This window comes from Mustela lutreola, chromosome 7 (assembly GCF_030435805.1).
Source record: "Mustela lutreola isolate mMusLut2 chromosome 7, mMusLut2.pri, whole genome shotgun sequence".
Taxonomy (NCBI): domain Eukaryota; kingdom Metazoa; phylum Chordata; class Mammalia; order Carnivora; family Mustelidae; genus Mustela; species Mustela lutreola.
Window position 1 is genome coordinate 70,753,249 of NC_081296.1, and position 21,701 is coordinate 70,774,949.

General features: G+C 35.3%; 1 protein-coding gene and 1 long non-coding RNA gene across 3 annotated transcripts in view; one reads left to right on the forward strand and one right to left on the reverse strand.

Annotated features, from left to right (window-relative positions):
* Window positions 1-21,701, reverse strand: part of LOC131836226 (uncharacterized) — an 80,043-nt gene that overhangs the window by 30,988 nt on the left and 27,354 nt on the right. For both annotated transcript variants that reach the window (XR_009355544.1, XR_009355543.1), the window contains exon 2: window positions 191-343. This is a non-coding gene — a long non-coding RNA (uncharacterized LOC131836226). The remainder of the gene's footprint in view (window positions 1-190; window positions 344-21,701) is intronic.
* Window positions 24-21,199, forward strand: TERB2 (telomere repeat binding bouquet formation protein 2). Its single transcript, XM_059181416.1, has 7 exons — window positions 24-97; window positions 212-293; window positions 1,036-1,175; window positions 3,006-3,067; window positions 6,782-6,867; window positions 14,282-14,370; window positions 19,933-21,199. Exons 1-7 carry the CDS (start codon window positions 34-36, stop codon window positions 20,073-20,075), a joined length of 666 nt encoding a protein of 221 aa, XP_059037399.1. The 5' UTR covers window positions 24-33; the 3' UTR covers window positions 20,076-21,199.

Below are 21,701 nucleotides of genomic sequence, written 5' to 3' on the forward strand. Positions count from 1 at the left end.
CCTCCCCCACACCCCGGGTGCGAGCCGATCGCCATGTTTCAAGGGCAGCGGGGTTGGTTCTGTGGCAGCGTCGGCCGAGAACTGAGGCAGTTCTGGGGTAGGCAGCTGGGTGGAAGGTGCGGGTGAGGTGGTGGGCAGAGCATCTCTGTTCTCTATGGGCCTTTTGTCCCAGGATACTTGATAGGCTCACCTTGTGCTTTTGCCTCCACAGTGGCCGAAGGGGGCTCCATCAGTGACCCAAAGGACGCCGACTTCTTGTTCAGCTGTGATGCCTCCCACCCAGACACGCTGAGGTACCTGAAGGCCACCAGTCCGTGCCTCTCGGGTCCTGATGATCCAGGAGCTGAAAATGGAAGTCGCGGTCACTAAGAAATACTGATGATAGGAATAGACTGGAAAGGAGCAAGTTTTCAATCCTAGATTGGAAGGGGAGAGGGACATAAACAACCTTTCTCTTCTCCTTTCTGCCACAATGACGTGGCCTCCTACCTGGTCCATGAGGCTTCCCGAGTTCCAGTCTTGTGCTTCTCTCCCACAGCTCTCCGTGGTGCTTTGAAGGCCATCACATTCCATATGTTTCAGCCAAATCTCCTGATTGCCCCTTCACACCTGCACCAGGTCCTGTGTTCTCAAACTTAAAACGCTTGTAGCTTCTTAAGAATTATCACCCCATCCCCATTAATCAGTCGGTGGCCAAATCTCAGGGCACATGTATGATGTACCCATGTAAATGTTCTTGCTCACTACTACTATCTTCCTACACACGGTCATTACCTCTTGCTGGACTATCACACTAGCTTTGAGAGAGATTACTCTGCCTCCAATCTGCCCACCCGCTATCCCCCTTCACGTTATCATTACAAAGCAGAGATCTAATCACCACTCTGGCTGCCCTTTCCCCATTCCCTTATTCCCCACTGTCCTGATTGCCTATAGATAATTATCCCTAACTCCACTCAGTTATTCTTTCTTTTGAAAGGTTGAATACATTCTTGTTTCTTTTATAACCTAAAATGTTTCATTTCTTTCTCCTAGAATATATCAGAGCCTTGATTACATAGAAGATAATGCTACAGTTTTTCACGCCTACTATCTCTCTGCAGTAGCTAATGCTGAAATGAAAAACTCGGTGGCTTTAGGTCATTTCATTCTTCCTCCTGCATGCTTGCAAGAAGGTTAGCAAAAATCATTTATCCAATCTCTATTAGCCAAATCCACCTAGGTCTCCCAACTTTGGTTGATCTTCGTTCTCAATAAGAGATTTTTGCGTTTTGCATCATTTAATATAAGTGGAAAATCAGAGACTCGGGATCAGATTGCCTTGGGTGTGTATTCTAGCTTTGTTTGTTGCTCATTCACACATTCACTGAACTCCTGTGTGTCAGGTTTCAACCCAGGTGCTGGGGATTCAGTAGTGAATAAGACAAAAAGCATATCTTGTCCTCCCAGTGCTCCTTGGAGAGGATCCAATATTTACTAGTTTTGAGAATTTTAAAAAGTTGTTTTGAGGATAAAATGGGATAATATATTAAGTAGTCTGACATGTGAACATTTAATAAATATTTGCTAGTTTTCAATCTCTTCATTATTATAATGAAATTTTAAGATTCATTTTAATAATGAACCCATATATTTGTATTATTCTTTATACTTTGGGGTGCCTGGGTGGCTCAGTTGATTAAGCATTTGACTCTTGATTTCGGCTCAAGTCATGATCTCAGGGTTGTGAGTTCAAGCCCTGCATTAGGGGCTCCATACTCAGTGCAGAGTCTGTTTAAGACTCTCTCTCTCCCCCTCTGTTCCTCCCTCACCCCACAACATATGCGTGCTCTCTCTTTCTCTCTAAAATAAATAAACCTTTAAAAAAATAAAATTAATAAATAAAATTTTAAAAAATCTGTTTTAAATGAAAACATGTAATAAAAAGTATACATTATTATCCACCTAGACCAGTAGAGTCTAGTAGAAGTGTGAGATGCAAATATGAACCACATACTAATTTTAAATTTTCTAGTATAAATAAGAAATCTGTGGATAAAATAGGTGAAATTAATGTTTTAAAGATTTGTTTGTTTTTAGAGAGAGAGAGCCCAGGGGAGGGGAGGGGCAAAGGGAGAAGGAAACAATCTTAAGCAGACTCCCCACTTGATTTCATGACCCTGAGATTGTGACCTGACTAAGCCAAAATCAAGAATTGAACACTTAACCAACTGAGCCACCCAGCTACCTCTAGGTAAAATTAATTTTAAAGAATATAGTTAATTTAGCCTAATATCTCTAAAATGTTATTTCAGTATATAACCAACATAAAAATTATTGAGATATTTACATTCTTTTTTTGATGCTAAATCTCTGAAATCTAGTGTTTATTTTACACTCATAGCACATCTCACTTTGGACTAGCCACATTTCAATATGGTGCTCATATATAGCTAGTCCAGTGGTTACTGTATTGGACAACATAGGTCTAGAGGAGTGTTACCTTTTTGTCCTCAAGTGGGCTACTTTGGAAGCTTTTGAGATTATTAAGGATGATGACATATTCCTTTGATATGCTGAGCATTCTTAGAATTCCTATATTACTATGCCCACTAGACATGTTTCTCTTCCACTCTTCTTTTACCAAATTACTGAATTCTCGAGGACCTCTGCTCTACAAATTTAGGAATTTTATGCCTTTTATTTTGACCGATTGGTCTATTTTATTTTGATGGTTGGCCTAAGACACAGATACCTAATGAAGGCATAAATTCCAGCAGAAAAAATTTACAATAGTTATTTTAATAATGCTTTGGAATCATCTGGGGAGGTTGTCAGAAATGCAAATTCCTGAGCTCCTCCTCAGTCTTCTGATTCAATAAGAATCTGTGTTTTAAACAAGTATCTTAGGTGAGTTTGATGCAAGTGGAATAATGCTGGCCTAGAAATTTCAGACTTCAGGTAAACTTCAGAAAATTCTACAAAATTACTTAAAAAAAAAATTGGATTTGTCTTTCTTACCACAGAAATAAGAAGAAAAGTTGGTAGTTTTATTTGGGAACAAGACCAACATATTCAGGGAGAGAAGGTAAGAGTAAATTAAAGTATTTGGTTAGAATCTCCAGTTTCAAAAGTTTTTGAAAGCAATGTAATCTGAAAAATGCTTATTTGTGACATGTTAACACCAGTGATCCCAGTTATGGAATTTAAAGGGCATGCTTTTATTGAACATTATGCACTCTGACATTGTTTTCATACTAGTACACTGACAAATTTGAGATATTTTTGTATGAATAAGATTATTCATGTAAAAAACTTGAAAATTTGCTTTTATCATTAATTAGGGGACTAATAGGTTCACAGTATTTACCAGTTTTTTTTAAATTTTTTATTTTTTATAAACATATATTTTTATCCCCAGGGGTACAGGTTTGTGAATCACCAGGTTTACACACTTCACAGCACTCACCAAAGCACATACCCTCCCCAATGTCCATAATCCCACCCCCTTCTCCCAACCCCCCACCCCCCAGCAACCCTCAGTTTGTTTTGTGAGATTAAGAGTCACTTATGGTTTGTCTCCCTCCCAATCCCATCTTGTTTCATTTACCAGTTTTTTACTGCCAGCATAGATTCTGATTTACTAATTCCTGTGGTGTCATTTGTTAAATGTTTTGAATAATACCCCTCAATAAATGTGTACAATACTGGAAATTGACTGTTTTATAGCTTCTGCTGTTCTGCCTCAAATTTGTCAATGCTTTTGACTTACTTCAAAATCTTTATGCAGTAGCCAAATTTGAGGTAATTTGAGCATCAAAAAGAATGACTAGTATGAATAAGTAATGAATAATGCATTAAATTTAAAAGAATCCATGATTCAATTGTGATACTCCAAAAGCAGAAAGAAAGAAAGAACAGCAGGAAGGAAGGAAAAGAGATGAGAAGAAGAAAGAAAGGCAAGAAGGAGAGTTGGAAGGAAGGAAAGGAAAGGTGGAGTAAGGGAAATTTTCCTTATAAAATAGCAACTAAATAGAAAACCCATTTTACCACCCCCAATAAAATAATTGATTTAGGCAGAGTCAATATTGGGTGTTAAAACCATGTTCTCAAATTATCACCTCACGGGTTACCTATTAGTTACAAAGGTAAGCAATGTACCTTCACAGTAGGGAGATCTGGCAGACACCATCTTAGCCAACTGGTCAAATTTAGCATCACCAAAATTGGAATAACCTCTCATTATGTTCAGCTGGATGTGATATAGTAGAAAGCATACAGTGTTATCTATATAGTGTTCTTGTTCAAAATGTTTAACCTAATTAACACTCAGTTCCAGGATGTGAGACATATCACACTAGACTCTTTAAAACAATATCATAAAAAAAAAAAGCAGGAATACTGTTCTAGATTAAGAGACATAACAACCAAATATGATATATTAAACCTTGATATGATTCTGGACATTTTAAAAATAGAAAGTAAAAAAGACATGTTGAGAACAATTGGGAAAATTTAAATATGGATTATTAGGTGAGATTGAATTAATGTTAATTTTCTTAATTGTGATGGTAGTATTATAAAGATAAAAGAATGCTCTTTAAAGAAAATGCAAGCTAAAGATTAAGGAGTAAAATGTCATAATATCTGCAAATCTTTTCAAATGATCCAGCAAAAAATAAAAAATGAGAGAAATAATAAAATTTATTACATGCAGAGTAATAAAAATGTTGACACGTTAAGAATCAGGTGAAAGCTGTATAGTACTTACTGTATTATTCTCTAACATTTCAGAGTTTGAAAATTTTCAGAATAAACACTTAGGGAGAAAAATCTTCTATGTCTGAAGTCAAGCAATTAACTTATACATTTTGTATTTCTTTCATAAGTTTTTTTTTTTTCCCAAGTTGTCATCATCTGAAAATCATAGTTGTTTTAGTATCTTTGGCTGTTTTGTACTGAGGACCATAATATCTAATCCTTGGCTTGTGATAGTGTTTTCAGGAATGTGAGTGGTGACTGAATGGTTGTTATTTAACAATAATTATTGAGTATGCAGAACTTTAGAGCTAAAAAGCTCCTTAAAGCCCATTAATTAATCACTCAGTTCTGAAACTGAGAGAACCAAGGTAAAGGGAAGGTAAAAACCTGTTTTAGTTCACATGCTAGACATTAGCAAAATGGAATCAAATTTTCTCAGCTCCAACCCAATCCATTATTTTTTCTGTGAAAAAAATTAGTACCCCTCAGATTGTTTTGGAGGTTGGGGTACCAGGTGGTGGGTATTATAGAGGGCACGGATTGCATGGAACACTGGGTATGGTGAAAAAATAATGAATACTGTTTTTCTGAAAATAAATAAATTGAAAAAAAATTAGTAGAGTAAGCCTGATGATTCACAGACCTGTACTCCTGGGTCAAATAATACATTATATGTTAATTAAAAAAAAAAAACAGGGAAAAAATTAGTAGAACATGCCTGTAGTGATAACTGACTCTAGAAATTATGTGATTTTATGATAAATGATTTTGTTAGTTCTTTCAAAATAATGATTGATATTAGCCAATTATAATAATGTAACCATAGAATATGTAAGTAGAAAGGACTTCATTGAATGACAACAACAAGGGTAAATCTGGTAAGTAATTTGAGGAACATTATTATTGTTTGGAGTGGATTTGTGATCTAAACAGAGAAATTTCCTAATGGCATATTAAGTAATTATATTATGTGACAGGTACCAGCACCTGAGTCACTTTCACATATCTTTTTGATACACATTTTACTCTTCCTTAACTCCATAGCCTAAGACTCCATTTTAATTTTGTGGGTTTTTTTTTTAAATTTAAATTTTTCTTTAATTTTTTATTTTTTTAATTTTAAATTTTATTTAAATTTAAAATTTCTTAAAATTTTATGTATTTATTTGAGAGAGAGAGGAAGAGCAGAGAAAGAGAGAGAGCAGAGAGGAAGAGTGAGAGGAAGAGGGAGAAGCAGATTCCCTACAGAGCAGAGTCGGACATGGGGCTCCATCCCAGGACCCTGAGATCATGACCTGGGCCAAAGGTAGACACTTAATGACTGAGCCACCCAGGTGCCCCTCCATTTTAGTTTTGGAGGGGAAATATGATAGGTTCAGCTTACTTCATACTTTTGATTTGTAAGTTAAGGGAGTCTGGGAATTTTCAAGTCAATGATTTTTTTTTTTTTTTTTTTTTTAGAGATTTTATTTATTTATTTGACAGAGAGAGAGATGACAAGTAGGTAGAGAGGCAGGCAGAGAGAGAGGGGGAAGCAGGCTGCCCTCCAAGCAAAGAGCCTGATACAGGGCTCGATCCCAGGACCCTGAGATCATGACCTGAGCCGAAGACAGAGGATTAACCCACTGAGCCACCCAGGTGCCCCTCAAGTCAAGGATTTTTAAGACAGTTTAAGTTAATAAACATTTTTTTGTTTCCTTATCTTTTAAAAACTAAAAAGTAATATGGCTACATCAGGGAAAATGTAAAAAGTTGAAAGAATAAAATTAGTCAAAGTTTTATGATCTAATACAATCAGAACTGATATTTTAAAAATACAGTCTTCATTACATAGCCCTAAAAGCAGATAGTATAATTGTGTGTGTGTGCAAAGTTTTGTACGTTTTTGCCAACGCACTAGATTGAATGTGCCTAAGTGTATAAATATTTTTATGATTCTTGATACATATTGTCAATTTACTTTTCTGCTTTTTAAAAAACCATTTGATTGGATCATTGGTGTGCTCATTTTAAAAAATGTGATTTCTTTTGCTATCTACAGCATGATGAAGTAATATCAAATGAAATAAAAGCCCTTAGGGAAAGCAGTGAACTAGCAACAGATCAAGAAAAAGAATTATCCAAAAGGTATTGAATTCATACATTTCTTTGATATTCAATTCAATGTAGGGATCTTCGAACACTAACTCTAAGTGTTTATCTCATTTGATTTTCACAATCTTCTTGCACAATTGATATTATCATTATCACCACTGCCATTTTACAGCAAAAGAGATCTAGGATTAGACAGGTTAATTTGCCGAAAGTCATACAAACTTATATTAGTAAGTGGAGAGAAGTTGGATTTGAACTGGGTCACTGTAATTCCAGAGCCAACCACTATGATGGACTATCCTTGCAAAAGAAAAAATAAGAATTTATGTATATTGTATTACTGTTACATTATTTTTTAATTTTTTAAGTAAGGAGATACATAAAATATGAGCAGTAATTTTATTAGGATTGGAAATTCTGAGTGATTTTCCCCTTTCCTTTCTAAACTGTTTGTAATGTGGTTACTTTGGTTTAAGAAATTAATTTTAAAAAGACAGACAATCATGGATTTATCATTATGTTGGAGCCAATCTCTGAGAAGCCCCCTTTGTTTCAGGCTTATTTATTATCCAGTCCTAATTTTGTATTTTCTGGTTCCCTGGTTTCCAAATACTGATAGAGATTACTGGCTGTTCAAAGGTCTGGCATTTAGCTGCAGAAATAAAAATGATCAAATAGTAGTGTCTCTCTCTTTTTTTTTTTTTTCTTTTCTTTTCTTTTTTTTTTTTTTTTTTTTTTGTTTTCTTTTTTACAAACCCTTGTGTCGAGGGCTGACTTTCAATAGATCGCAGCGAGGGAGCTGCTCTGCTACGTAGGAAACCCCGACCCAGAAGCAGGTCGTCTACGAATGGTTTAGCACCAGGTTCCCCACAAACGTGCGTTGCGTGAAGGGCGAGGGGGCGGCCCCCTTTCCGGCCGCGCCCCGTTTCCCGGAACGAGGGGCTCTCCGCACCGGACCCCGGTCCCGACGCGCGGCGGGGCACGCCACGCCACGCGGGGCGCGCGCAGCGGCCCGCCGGCGGGGACGGCGGGGGACCGGCTATCCGAGGCCAACCGAGGCCCCGCGGCGCTGCCGTATCGTTCCGCCTGGGCGGGATTCTGACTTAGAGGCGTTCAGTCATAATCCCACAGATGGTAGCTTCGCCCAGTAGTGTCTCTTTTCAATATAAAAATTAAAGGGTTGGCTCAGACCTTTGGAGAACAGTCTCCCCTGAGCCCACCAGTGTTAAATAAATCTCCAATCATCCAAGAAAAAAAAAGTAATGGGTTTACATTATATAATGTCTTCAATTTTAAGTTTTTCTTTGTTTTTTACTTATATCTCTTGTACCTACTATTTGGTTGTTATAATTTGAAGTTAGTTGTTATCTAATTTAAACAAAGTTGTGTATTTAATTAATTTTAGTAAACTATTGTTTCATGGTCCTGTGACTTCTAGATATTCTACCACTTAAGTTAGAGAATCCATATTTTAAGTCTTGGGATCTCTATGTATAGCACTCCTTTGACCTTACTCCTTTGAACATAGCAAAAAAAAAAAAAAAAAACTATGCTTTTTTTTGAGATAAGAAACTGGTAAAGAGAGGAAGGAAAATAAGAATGGAAGAGGTAAGACCATGAAGATATTCTTAATAGAGATATTCTCACTGGAAGAATATCTTAATGAAAATAATAGAGGAAAGAATAATAATCCTAAATTACCTTGTAAGAAAAGGCTGGGAAATAGAAAATAAAAAGTAACTCCCAGTGCTTCACTTGACTAGGAAAGATATAAGATATATAAGTTCTTTAGGAAATAGTTGCCCTGCAAAACACGGATGCCATCAAGGAAAAGATTGGTAAGTGTGACTATCAAAAATATTTTAAACTTGTACATGGCAATAAAAACACCATAAACTAAGTCAAAAGAAAAATATGCACGTGGAAAAACACCTAACAAAAAGTAGTTTAGGATACAAAGGTGACGTACTAATTTGGGGAAAGTATGTCCAATCTAATAACAATAACAATGGAAGAAGGATATGAACAGATACCTTAGTAGGTGTCTAACCTAGAACCTTTACTTTATAGAACCACCAGAGGGTGCAGTGTGAACATAGATAAAATATACTTTGCCCTTACTCAGGAAACATTTGATTTGTTGGCATACTACTAATGGTATCCAACAGTAGGTAATGAACCAGTTATTAAACACTTGCTAGATGTACAGCACTTGTGAGCTTATCGGTTCATTTGATTCTCATAACTTTGTAAGAGATAAATGCTATCAGCCCCATTTCACAATTGAGGAAACAGGTTCAGAGTGCTAAATGTCACCCAACATTACTTACATAGTGAAGCTGAATTTGAAGCTAAGTCTAGCTGATCCAGAATCCAAACTCTTAATTACAATGCTTTTCCTGCTTTCCAGTATGTTCCCCAAATCTTCTGAAAATTGCATGAATTTAATTATTCTTATAAACATAATGCATGTAATTTTTCAAAATAGAAAAAAAGCAATTTTAAATTATAAGCAATTCCACCACTTAGAGATAACCACCAACATTAGTACATTTCTTATACAAATACATCTTGTTTTAATGTGCATTTTTCTTTGATTTCTAATGACTTTGAAACTTTTTAAAATTTATTAGCATTTTATATTTCTTTCCTGTGGTTTTTATCCTTTCTCCCCTTTTTATTGGGGGTCTTATTATTTGTCTTATCAACTTGTCTGGCATCTTCATATAATAGCTGTATTATCCTTTTGTGAATTTGTCACATTATGTCCTCAGTTTGTTTTCCGGCTTATACTGTTTAAAGATGTGTTTTAAATTTCTGCATCATTAAATTGATTACATTTTCTTTATAATTTCTTCTATTGCTTTTCTATTCAGAAAAGTTCTTTCCCATTCAGAGATCGTCAGTTTTAAATTTTGGAGATACCTATTTTGGTGTATGGTAATAGGTGAAGATATAAATTGATTTTGTTTTGCAACTAAGAAATTTCCACTGGTTTTTTGAATAATAAATCTATTTCTGACTGATATGTAATTTCCCTTTGTCATTTTTTTATGTATATGGAGATCTATTTTTAGACTATTTGTTTTATTCCATTAATCTGTGGATCTATTTCTGTATCAATACAATATTCATTTTAAATTATAGAACTTCATTTATGTATTTTAATACCTGACAAGGCAAGTCTCAAACTCATTACTCTCCTTTTATTTATTTATTTATTTGACAGACAAAGGTCACAAGTACGCAGAGAGACAGGCAGAGAGAGAGGGGGAAGCAGGCTTCCTGCTGAGCAGAGAGCAGAGAGCCTGATGCGGGGGCTCGATCCCAGGACTCTGAGATCGTGACCTGACCTGAGTCACCCAGGTGCCCCCATTGCTCTCCTTTTAAAAATCTTTTCTTTAGTTCTTCATGCCTACATATTACTTTTCATTTTCAAATTTTAATTAATCAAAATCCAACACATACAAAAGGGGGTATTATGAAAATACTGGTCCCTAGTGAGCCAGTTTTTCTCCCAGAAACAACCAATATTATCATTTCTTATATGTGCGTATACTAGCAAATGCATGTATTTCATTTCTCTTTTTTCTTAACAAATGGTGACAGACTATAAGCCCTGTTCAGTCCCTTGCCTTTTTTCACTCATTAATTTACCTTGGAGATCTCCATATTATTACATAAAGAGCTTTTTCACTTTTATAGTGTATAGTGTTCCACTATATGGATTTATCATAATTTACTTAACTAGTTGCTTATTTTTTTAAAGATTTTATTTATTTATTTGACAGAGCGAGATCACAAGTAGGCAGAGAGGCAGGCAGAGGTTTGAGGGGGGAAGGAAGCAGGCTCCCTGCTGAGCAGAGAGCCTGATGCAAGGCTCTATCTCAGGACCCTGAGATCATGACCTGAACAAAGACAGAGGCTTAACGCACTGAGCCACCCAGGCGCCCAGGCTCCCTCCCCTCTAGTTGCTTATTTTAATGGACTTTTAGGTAATTTCTAATTTGCTGTTTATAACAATGCTTCAGTGACTGATTATGTAATGTAGCTTTTTAGGGGTGTAAGTGTCTTTAGGGTAATTCTTAGGAGGTCAAAAGGCATGTAGATTTGTATCCTTGATAAGTCTTACCAAATTGCCTTCCATACGGGTTAAATCAATTTATGCTCCTACTGGTTGTTTATAAAAGTGTCTTTTCCAGCTAGGGGAACCAAACATCCAAGTTTGCTTAGAACTCTCCTGATTTTAACACTGAAAAGTCCCATGTCCTGAGGAATCCCTTAATCTAGGGTAAATTGGGATGGTTAGTCATCTTATTTTATAATACCTCCCCCAACATAGAGTACTATCATGTATTTTGGTTTTTGTTAATCTAATAGGTATAAAATGGTATCTTAGTCTCCTTTTGTTTGAATTGTTATTATTATGAACAAGGTTGTGTGTCTTCAGGTGTTCTTCATTTCTGTGAACTGTTTGTTCATATCCTTTGCACATTTTTCTATTGATCGAGTTTTGCTTTTATTTTTTGGTAAGAACACTTTACATTTTAGGAGAATTGCTTCATTGTGAAATGTTGGAATTAATCCTTAGCCTATTGTCTAAAATGCTGGATTTGGGGCGCCTGGATGGCTCAGTGGGTTAAGCTTCTGCCTTCGGCTCAGGTCATGATCCCAGGGTCCTGGGATTGAGCCCCGCATTGGGCTCTCTGCTTGGCAGGGAGCCTGTTTCCCCTTCTTTCTCTGCCTTCCTCTCTGCCTACTTGTGATCTCTCTGTCAAATAAATAAATAAATAATCTTAAAAAAAATGCTGGGTTTGTCATGCAAATATATTTTACTATATACATTAATGCTTATTAACTTTTTTTTTAAAATGGCTTTCAGGTTTTGTGTTGTACTTAGGGAAGTCTTCCTTCTCTTAAGATTATTATTATTATTTTTTGCTTTGGTTTCTTCTTAATTACTTATTTTTCAATTTAAATTTGTAACACATTTGGAATATGTCTTTGTGTAATAAGTGAGGTGGGGATCCACTTTTTTTTCTTTCCTTCAGATAGCTAACTACTTGTGGCTATTGATTAAATAATTTATCTTCCCCTCCCCTAAACCTGCCTTAAAATGCCACCTTTATCAAAGGGTTAGATCGAGATCCCTATAAGGATTTGGGTCTATTTCTGCATTTTATATTTTTATATTCCATTCATTTGCCATACAAATGACTCTGTTTTAGTTCTTTATAATATGATTTAGTTTCTAGTGCTAGTTTTCCTCTTTACTCTTTTTAAAATTTTCTTAGTTATTCTTCTTGCTGGTTTGTTTTTATGTCTGAATTTTAGAGGCACCTTGTTCATATATTTTTAAAAAGGTACTGTTGTTACTTCTAGTAACATTACAAAAAATATATAGATTAACTTAGGGAGACTGTCTCTGATACTGAATCTTCTTATCTGAGAAAATGGTATTTTTTCCCCACTTGTTCGAATTTTCTTTTGTGGCCCTTGAGGAACATTTTCATATTTTCTTCATATAAATTTTATTTGTCTTTTAAGATTATTGCTAGTTTTTTTTCCATTCCATTATAAATTTGGTCTGCCTCTTATTAGATATTCTAACATGTTGTTGTTCAGGTAAATTTTAGAATTATTGTTTTTTCTTAACCTCTAAAATCCCTATTAAGAATTATGTTAATTTTTTTTAAATATTTTATTTATTTATTTGACAGAGTGAGATCACAAGTAGGCAGAGAGGCAGGCAGAAAGAGAGGAGGAAGCAAGCTCCCTGCTGAGCAGAGAGCCTTATGTGGGGCTCAATCCTAGAACTCCACAATCATGACCTGAGCCGAAGGCAGAGGTTTTAACCCACTGAGCCACCCAGGCACCCCGAGAATTATGTTAAAATTTAAGAAGAACTGATAACTTTATAATTTTCTATATTCCTCTGCAGGAGAATGTTTTTTGTTTTTCTTTACTTTCCTTTTCTATATTCCAATAAAATTTCCCATTTTTCTGCATGTAGAATGACAAATATCTTGTTATGGTTATTTCTAGATTTTTATGAATTTGGTTGCTGTTGTGGATTGGTTCATTTTTTCCATTTTATTTTTAATTAGGTATTGCTATTATATAGGAAAGTTATTGAATTGGGGATATTTGTCTTATAAATATCCACTTGGAATCTTTAAGATTCTAGAAATATTTCAGTGATTCTCTTGGCTTTTCAGGGTGTATAATCATATCATTTGTTAATATGAAAGATTGCTTCTTCCTTCTTACTAGATGTCTTTTCCATTTCCTTCTCTACCTTCCCCCATCTCATTGCTTAGCCAGAAATTTTAAAGCCGTACTAAATAACAATAATGGTTATCCTTTTATAGTCCTGACTCTTCTGGGAACATTATTTTGCTTTGTTTGAAGGATCTTATCCTAACTGAGCTGTCATTTCTTTTGTAAGAGTTCAGGGCACCTGGGTGGCTCAGTTGGTTAAGCATCTGCCTTTGGCTTAGGTCATGATCCCAAGTCCTGGGATCAAGTTCCACATCAGGCTCCCAACTTGTTGGGAATTCTGCTTCTTGCTCTGCCCCTTCCCCTGCTCATGTGCTCTCTCTCTCTCTCTCACACCTGCTCTCAAAAAAAATCTTTAAAAAAAAAAAAGAATTCAGATGAAACCTAATTTTTAAGCAAATTGAAAATAAAGCTTTACTTTCACTAAGTATAACTTTAGATTTTTTTAAGGAAAATAATAAATTAAGGATGACCCCAACTTTATTATTGAGGTTTTTATTTTCATATAATTGTATTATCTATTGGTTATATGTAGTCTAAATACAGTAAAAATTATTACTTGGCACAGTTAGAAAACAGAATATTTTAGTTGAAAACTACTTAGCTCTTGAAAGTGAGAATATAATTAAGTATACTACACAACCACACCGAATACTTTAACTTTTTTTCTTTTTAACTCAGAAGTCACTTCAGAATCTTAGTGTACCTCATGATTTCTCCAAATTTCATTTTTTATTTAAAGCATTGAAGTACTAGTTAATAGAGTTCCAAATCTTTAAATACTGAATAACAAAAAATGCTATGATTATTTCAAATAAACCCCACTATACTTTGGCATATTTAAAATTATATGCACACACACACACACACACACACATATAATCTAATTATAAAGTATTATTGAATTATTTTGCTTTTAAGAATACTGAAAAGACTTATGCCTCTATATACACAAAAAATATGTTTTGTGAAGTGGCCAAGAAAGCCGAAAATATCTATATGGGAATTTGTATTACTTAGAAGCACAAAAGAAGTTTTGCTAACATTTTCACCCAATAAGATTGAAGTCTGCTCAAAAACAAATAGATTACTGTATATATATTGTCTGGAATAATTTCTCAGGGAAAAACAAATATAAATAAGACTTTCTGTATATTTGATTTTATAGCACAGAAAAGCATTTTATAAGGACTCCAGTTACAGAAAAGCAGATGTACTTCCCTCTTCAGAATTATCCTGTGAACAACATGGTAACAGGTAATTTAAAATAAAATAAAATTTAGAGAAAACCCAAATAGGGAAGAAACAAAAGACTATTTTGTATGATAAAGCATTAAATACCCAATGTACAATAATTCATTAAATAAATCTGCAGAACTGACCCAGAGATAGGTCCCATGTTTTCTGTTAAAACATTTGTCTATTGGTAGCGTAAATACACATCCTTGTGTACACAAGACAGTCCCAGTTTATGTCTTTTGTCCTGGGATCAGTTTTTTCCTCTTGGGTGTCCCAATTTGGAAGATAAATTATATGGACAACTCTAATCATAGTTTTCTCTGAGAATCTGACAGAACATAGACCCCCTTCCCTAGCATGCACACATACAAACATAACACACCAACTTTGCATAAAATTTAAAGAGGTTCACAGGTGTCCCCAGACTCCGTATTTGGGTTTTCTAGTACCTGACATGTAGAAGGACTGCTTACTAAAGCTGACATGAAAGGGTGGAACCATGGGAATCAGATGACACTGGCCATTGGGATTTGGACAGCAGTTAAGTGAGGTTGGTATTTATATACTTTGATCTAGGTAGTATTCAGTAGGGTCACGGATTGTTTTTTAAAATATTGTGTTTCAAACACAGCAACTTAGAAGTATAGGTTTTTGAAATTTCATTTTTAAAAATCATTTGTATATTTATCACATTCTCTTTATCAGTGTTAAAACTAACTCTTGGGGACGCCTGGGTGGCTCAGTTGGTTAAGCAGCTGCCTTCGGCTCAGGTCATGATCCCAGCGTCCTGGGATCGAGTCCCACATTGGGCTCCTTGCTCCACGGGGAGCCTGCTTCTCCCTCTGACTCTGCCTTCCACTCTGTCTGCCTGTGCTCGCTTTCGCTCGCGCTCTATCTCTGACAAATAAATAAATAAAATCTTTAAAAAAAAAAAACTAACTCTTGCATCTTCCACAAATTCTTACATCTTCTCTCATAGTACTATTCCTTCTTATGTTTGGTCGAGTCATTTGTTTCATTATTTTTTTTTTCTTCTGTTCATAGCCTTTAGAAAAGCACTTTATTATTATTATTTTTTAAAGATTTTATTTATTTATTTGACAGAGAAAGAGATCACAAGTAGGCAGGCAGAGAGAATGAGCCTAATGTGGGGCTCAATCCCAGGACCCTGAGATCATGACCTGAGCCGAAGGCAGAGGCTTAACCCACTGAGCCACCCAGGTGCCCTAGAAAAGCACTTTAAAAAGAACTTTTAATGTGTCTTCTGAGGCTGTGTCTGTTACCTAACTTTCACAGCAGAGAAGTCAGTTCTGGGGTTCTTAGGAGCAATCGTGGCCTGCAAAGGACAATGAGCTAAGTAGAAATACTTAAGTTCTAATATCGGGAGTGGCGATTGCTACCCTAATTTATCCCTAGATCTAAACATTCAGATAAAATGTAGGTACCCCTTAAACCACGGTTGTGGCCTATTACTGGTATTGATTTTGTTTCAGGCAACTTTATCACCAGATTCTAAATGTCTCATGTTCATTTGGATTTACCAAGTGTTTGATAGCATATTTTAAAAATCAATGATAAGCGTTAAAATCAGCCGTATAATAAAGACAAATCCTTAGATTTGGACATGTAACAATACTGTTCAGTTTCATTGCTGACTATTCAAAAGACATGAAAGTGTTGTATTAAAAACAAACTAAAAAAGAACTATGAAAAATCATTAGTCAGATTTTTTAAAGTAAAATTTCAACCTGTGATAATCTTTTGTTAATTTTATTGATAGAGCCAAAGTAAAATTTTCTGATCTTTTTATTTTCTTGATTATTTTCTTTCCTTATATTTCTATATTAAGATTTTATTTTTTTAAGTTTATCTATTTATTTTAAGTAACTTCCACACCCAACACTGGGCTCCAGCTCATGACCCTGAGATCAAGAGGCATGGCTCTTCTGACTGAGCCAACCTGGTGCCCCTACATTAAAACTTATATAAAAATTTTTTTTAAACTTTAAACTGTACTTTCTTGAAAGAAAATTTCAAGCTTTAGAGATGATTCTTTGACTTTAGTTTTAATGTGAAATGACAACTACTCCCCCCCCACCTTTTTTTTAATCATGCCCATCTGCTCTATAGGAAGGAATAACTTCTTGTTGGAATATAGTGAGTGACAGTTCTAATTTAGGCAGTGGTAGTAACTTCTGTGACTGTAACTTGACTGTGTCTTCCTCAAAATGGATTGGGTTCAATTCAATGACTGTTAAGTATCTTAAAATAGAACTAATTAGATTTTAGTTTGTAGAAAATACAAGTTGGAACTATACCCTAGAACCGGTGGTCCCAAGTTGTGACAACCAAAAATATCTTCAGATAGTGCCAAATGTCCCATAAATTTCAAGGGATTTTTTGTCTTTTTTGGTCTCTTTTTGTTAGTTTTTGCTTTTGATCAGAATTAAATTATTTTAGTCTGATATCATTACATATCACCCATGATAAGAAATTCTGATTGACTACTACATGTGTGACTAATTTTAAAAATTAGTAAATAACTAGAAATAATTTGTGACTGTAAATATCTTGCAGGCAAAAATTTTCAAACCAAAAACTTCTGATAATTAAAAATCTGGGAACTTATAATAGATACCGTATTAGTTACCTATCACTGTGTAACATATTGCTCTAAAAGTTAGCAGCTTAAAACAATGAAAATTTATTACTTGATAGTTTCTGAGGGCCAGGAATCCAAAAGCTTCTTAATTAGATACTCTGTCTCAAAATCTCTCCTAAGGTTGCAGTCAAGTTGTCAGCTAGGCTGAAGTTACTCAGGGACAAGTGGTACTGGAAAATCCATTTCAAAGCTCATTCATGTGGTTATTGGCAAGCTTTGGGTCCTTGCTGATTTTTGGCCAAAGGCCAAACTTCTCACCAAGAGGGCCTCTCCATAAGGCTGGTCACAACATGGCAGGTCACTTTCCTCAGGTGAGAAATACAAGAAGGAAAAAAAGAGCATACCCAAGACAAAAGCCACTGGTCTCTTTTTCTATCCTACTCAGAAGTGGCATAAAATCACTTCTGCCATGTGCTGTTGGTCATACAGACCAACCTAAGTACAGACTCTCTTTCTAGAGACTACACAAATTTGTGAATACCAATAGATAGGGATCATTTAGGGCCATCTGGGAAGCTGGCTACCATAGATATGTATGGAATTCTCCACCAAGAATACCTTTCTTAGGAACTTTCTTTTCTTCCCCCTCAATTCATCTGATACACAGAAATAGTCATTTCCTAAAACATGAGCTTGCTCCTCACCCCCAGCAGTTGCCTTGGGAATGAATACCTGATTTGAGTTGGACCAATCATAGCTTTCTCTAGATTTTTATACATAGAATGCAGCCAATCAAATCATTCTCATTCAGGTGACCTTGGCTTTTTAGATCTAAAACTTTGAAGTCATGTGGGTCCATGTTTCCTACCATGTAAAAAAAGCCAACTTGCCTCAAGAGAGAAGAACTGAAATTAACACACAGAGAAAAATTGGATACCAGTGAGAGACAGCGGTGAGCTCTGGTTACTTCTGAGGCCCGGCAATATGTCTGCCTTCTTACAGTTTGGTTGACACAGCAATCTTTCTATTAAGCTAGTTTAGTTTGAGTGTCAGTGAACTTCAGCCTGAAGTCCTAACTGCTTCAAAACTGCTAAAATAATCCATTCATGATGCAAAAATGTCCTATCTTTCTTATAGGAATATTTTTATTAATATTAAAATTATTTTAAAAATTCCTATCCTCACACATACCTTTAGAAACTTCACACAGTGCAATTAACTAAATGTTAATATTTTCCTTTAGTAGTTTATTTTACACAGAAACTTAGTCATTAGGCAAAGATAGTGAACCATATGGAGTATAGAAATAGTGCTCAAGAGATTTTCTAAAGTAAATGATTATGATTAAAATAGCTTTAAAGACACTAATCAGTTTTATATTCGTGAATTCATAGTTAATTTATTAACTGTCAATTTATTATATATTATTAAAAGCAATCAATCATTCTAAAATCAATCATCTTTGAGCTCTACCAGAATTTTTCCTCACACACTATTGACTTCTAAATTAGGTTTCAGTTTTAATATCAATTATAAATATATTACTCATAAAATATAATAACTCAGATAAGCAGTTGCTGTGAAGATAATATTGCTTCAAGTCATTGAGTCCCTTTTTTTTTTTTTTTTTGAAGTGAGTACAAGTTTATTAAGTGAAGGCAAGGACAGAAAGAAAGGGAAAAAAAACCCTTTAGAATGAGAGGGGTCCCAAATGGGTTGCCCTAAAGTCATTGAGCCCTTAAGCTTTTAAGCTCTCCACATTCTAAGATGGGTTTTTTAATACTCTTATCAATTTCAGATTACTGTTATCAAAGTTAATCACACTCATAGCCTTTGTTGACTTAGCAGTAATACTGATTATTCTTAATCTATTATTTTTAAAAGATTTTATTTATTTATCTGAAAGAGAGCATGGGGGTACGGGTTAGGGCCAGAGGGAGAGAGAGAAGCAGATCTCCCCCCAACACACACCTTAGAGAGCAGGGAGCCCGATTCGGGATTCAATCCCAGAACCCTGAGATCATGACCTGAGCTGAAGGCAACTTAACCAACTTAGCCACCCAGGCCCCCCCTTTCCTTAATTTCTTATTATAGAATGCTAACCCTGTGTTAGCAGTGCAGGAAAGTGTGTCCTGCTCTACTAGTGAAGATGAGCTGTTTGTGTTGTTAGTAGCTATTGGATAGATAGTTCTAAGTTATTGTATTCTAAGCCAGACACTTTCCAGTTATTTTGGTCTAGGTACTTTATGTTTTATCCTCAACCTGGACATTACACTGTCAGTAGTCAAAGTGGATAATCAAATATTTGTGTTTTAAAAAGAGGCAGAAGGGGCTCCTGGGTGGTTCAGTTGATTAATTCAGTTTTAGCTCAGGTCATGATCTCCCGTCCTGGGATCCAGCCCTAAATTAGGCTCTGTGCTCAGCATGGAGTCTGCTGGAGACCGTCTCCCTCTCCCTCTGCTCTTCCTCTGCTCACTCTCACTCTCTCACTCTCACTCTCACTGCTCACACTCTCTCTAAATAAAAAAATAAAATCTTTAAAAATAAATAAATAGGGTGCCTGGGTAGCTCAGTTGGTTGAGCGACTGCCTTCGGCTCAGGTCCTGATCCTGGAGTCCCAAGATCGAGTCCTGCTTCAGGCTCCCTGCTCAGAAAGGAGCCTGCTTCTCCCTCTGACCCACTCCCTTCTTGTGCTCTCTCTTACTCTCTTTCTCTCTGCCGCAAATAAATAAATAAAATCTTTTAAAAAGGTAAAAGAAAATAAGAGGTAGATGGCTGCAGGGAGTGGGGAGTTGGGAAGGAGGTGTTCCGTGGTAATTATCAAGTTTCATAGAGAATCTTCTCACTGGCATTATTTCTTCTTTTCACTTTTTTCTAAAAACTTTCTTTAGAAATTTTAACTCTAATAAGTCAAAGATACTTCAAAACAGTATGATAGCATGATAGGATATCAAATATATGTATTTTTTATTTTGTAGGTTATATATCAATTGATGCCATGAAGAAATTCCTTGGGGAGCTACGTGACTTTATTCCTGGAAGCTCAGGATATTTGGCATACCACGTTCAAAATGAAATTAACATGTCTGCTATAAAAAACAAATTGAAGAGAAAATGTTAAGTTAAATTTTCTTTATATCTAGGCATTTATTTTTTCTGAAATTTTACCAAAGATGTGCATAATTTTACATTCTCCCCTTTGGGAGAGGGGAACGGGGAAATGGGAGAATTCTGTTTCTTTCTCAAAATGTGTCTTCCGGAATTTCAGAGTCATTCTTGCTCCATGATTTGACATTTGAGCTGGATTTTTTCCCCCAGCTTGTAATGTTATGTCCACAAATCCCGAGTATGTAGTTGTTATGGAGTAATTGTCTTTAAAACACTTCATAAGAAGTCTCAGTCTGTCAGATGGTCTTTTGGCTTTAACATTCTATTAATTATTGTTTTTCTAGGTTCAGCGCTGTGAGTACTAAGTTTAATGATTCTGGTCATCTTATTTTGATTTTAAAAAATTAAAATGTTATTGTTGAGTTCTAAATCATTGTTTCTATCTTGAAAAATATGGAGAAAAACGTTTTAATGATACAGACTTCATGTGTGGACAGTTCCTGATAACATATACCAGAAGTGATTTAATGTATACAATACTATATCATCTGAAATAGGCCCTCACGTCACCTAAGAATCACGGTGCTGGAAAGAACCTTAGAGAACAATAAGGAAGAAGGCCTTGAAAGTGTGTCCTGCCTAGAGTGACTAACTAGGGGCCAAATAAGGACTAGAACATGACTGTTTCAAATGTAACTGACAGCAGATCTGCAAAGCCAAAACCAGCCAACATGCTTGGCTTATTTTTTAAATAATGATTTCAAGACAGCAACTTCTTATCTTTATATATATGGTCATACTATATAGAATCTGGTGGATTTATTACTTTATATATATGATATACTTTTTGTGAGGCTATCATCTTTTTAAAACTGTACTTTCTCCTAGGAAGTGCATACCAGCTGCAGAATTATCTAAAGAAAATGCACTTTTTAAAAATGTGTGAGGGGTGCCTGGGTGGCTCAGTGGGTTAAGCCGCTGCCTTCAGCTCAGGTCATGATCTCAGGGTCCTGGGATCGAGTCCCGCATCGGGCTCTCTGCTCAGCAGGAAGCCTGCTTCCCTCTCTCTCTCTCTGCCTGCCTCTCCATCTACTTGTGATTTCTCTCTGTCAAATAAATAAATAAAATCTTTTAAAAAAAATAAATAAAATAAAATAAAAATGTTTGAAAAAAAAAAAGTGTTTGGATCATTTGGGTGTATATGGGCTCTGACCTTTCCTTTCTCCCATGATTCAAATTTCATTATACAGCATATTAAGGTAATCTCAGCATCATTTGAAAATTCTATTTTCCCCTTATGGTAACTTTTCCTTATTTATATTTGTATTTATGATTAACTCTTCTGAACTTGTAAACTAAAACAAAACAAAACAAAAAAAACCCACTAAACTAAATGTTAATTACCTTTTCCTGAAACATATTAAATGTTATCTCTCCTGAACACTTTACCTCAGTCACATTGTTTCTTACATAGAAACCAAGCATGTCTGTGGATCTTAAATTAATGATTAAAAGGACTAAGTAAATTTACATTAAGTTGTGTACACTGTGATTTCTGGGAATGTTCAATATTTTTCTGATAGTGTTAATATAGTAAATAAAAAACTACAACCACAGTGATTTCTAAGGAAAATTAATT

Coding starts and splice junctions, on each gene's coding strand:
- TERB2 (XM_059181416.1), top strand. CDS start 34: ATGTTTCAAGGGCAGCGGGGTTGGTTCTGTGGCAGCGTCGGCCGAGAA. Junction 294..1,035: donor TCCCACCCAGACACGCTGAG/GTACCTGAAGGC, acceptor TCTTTCTCCTAG/AATATATCAGAGCCTTGATT. Junction 14,371..19,932: donor TGTGAACAACATGGTAACAG/GTAATTTAAAAT, acceptor TTTATTTTGTAG/GTTATATATCAATTGATGCC.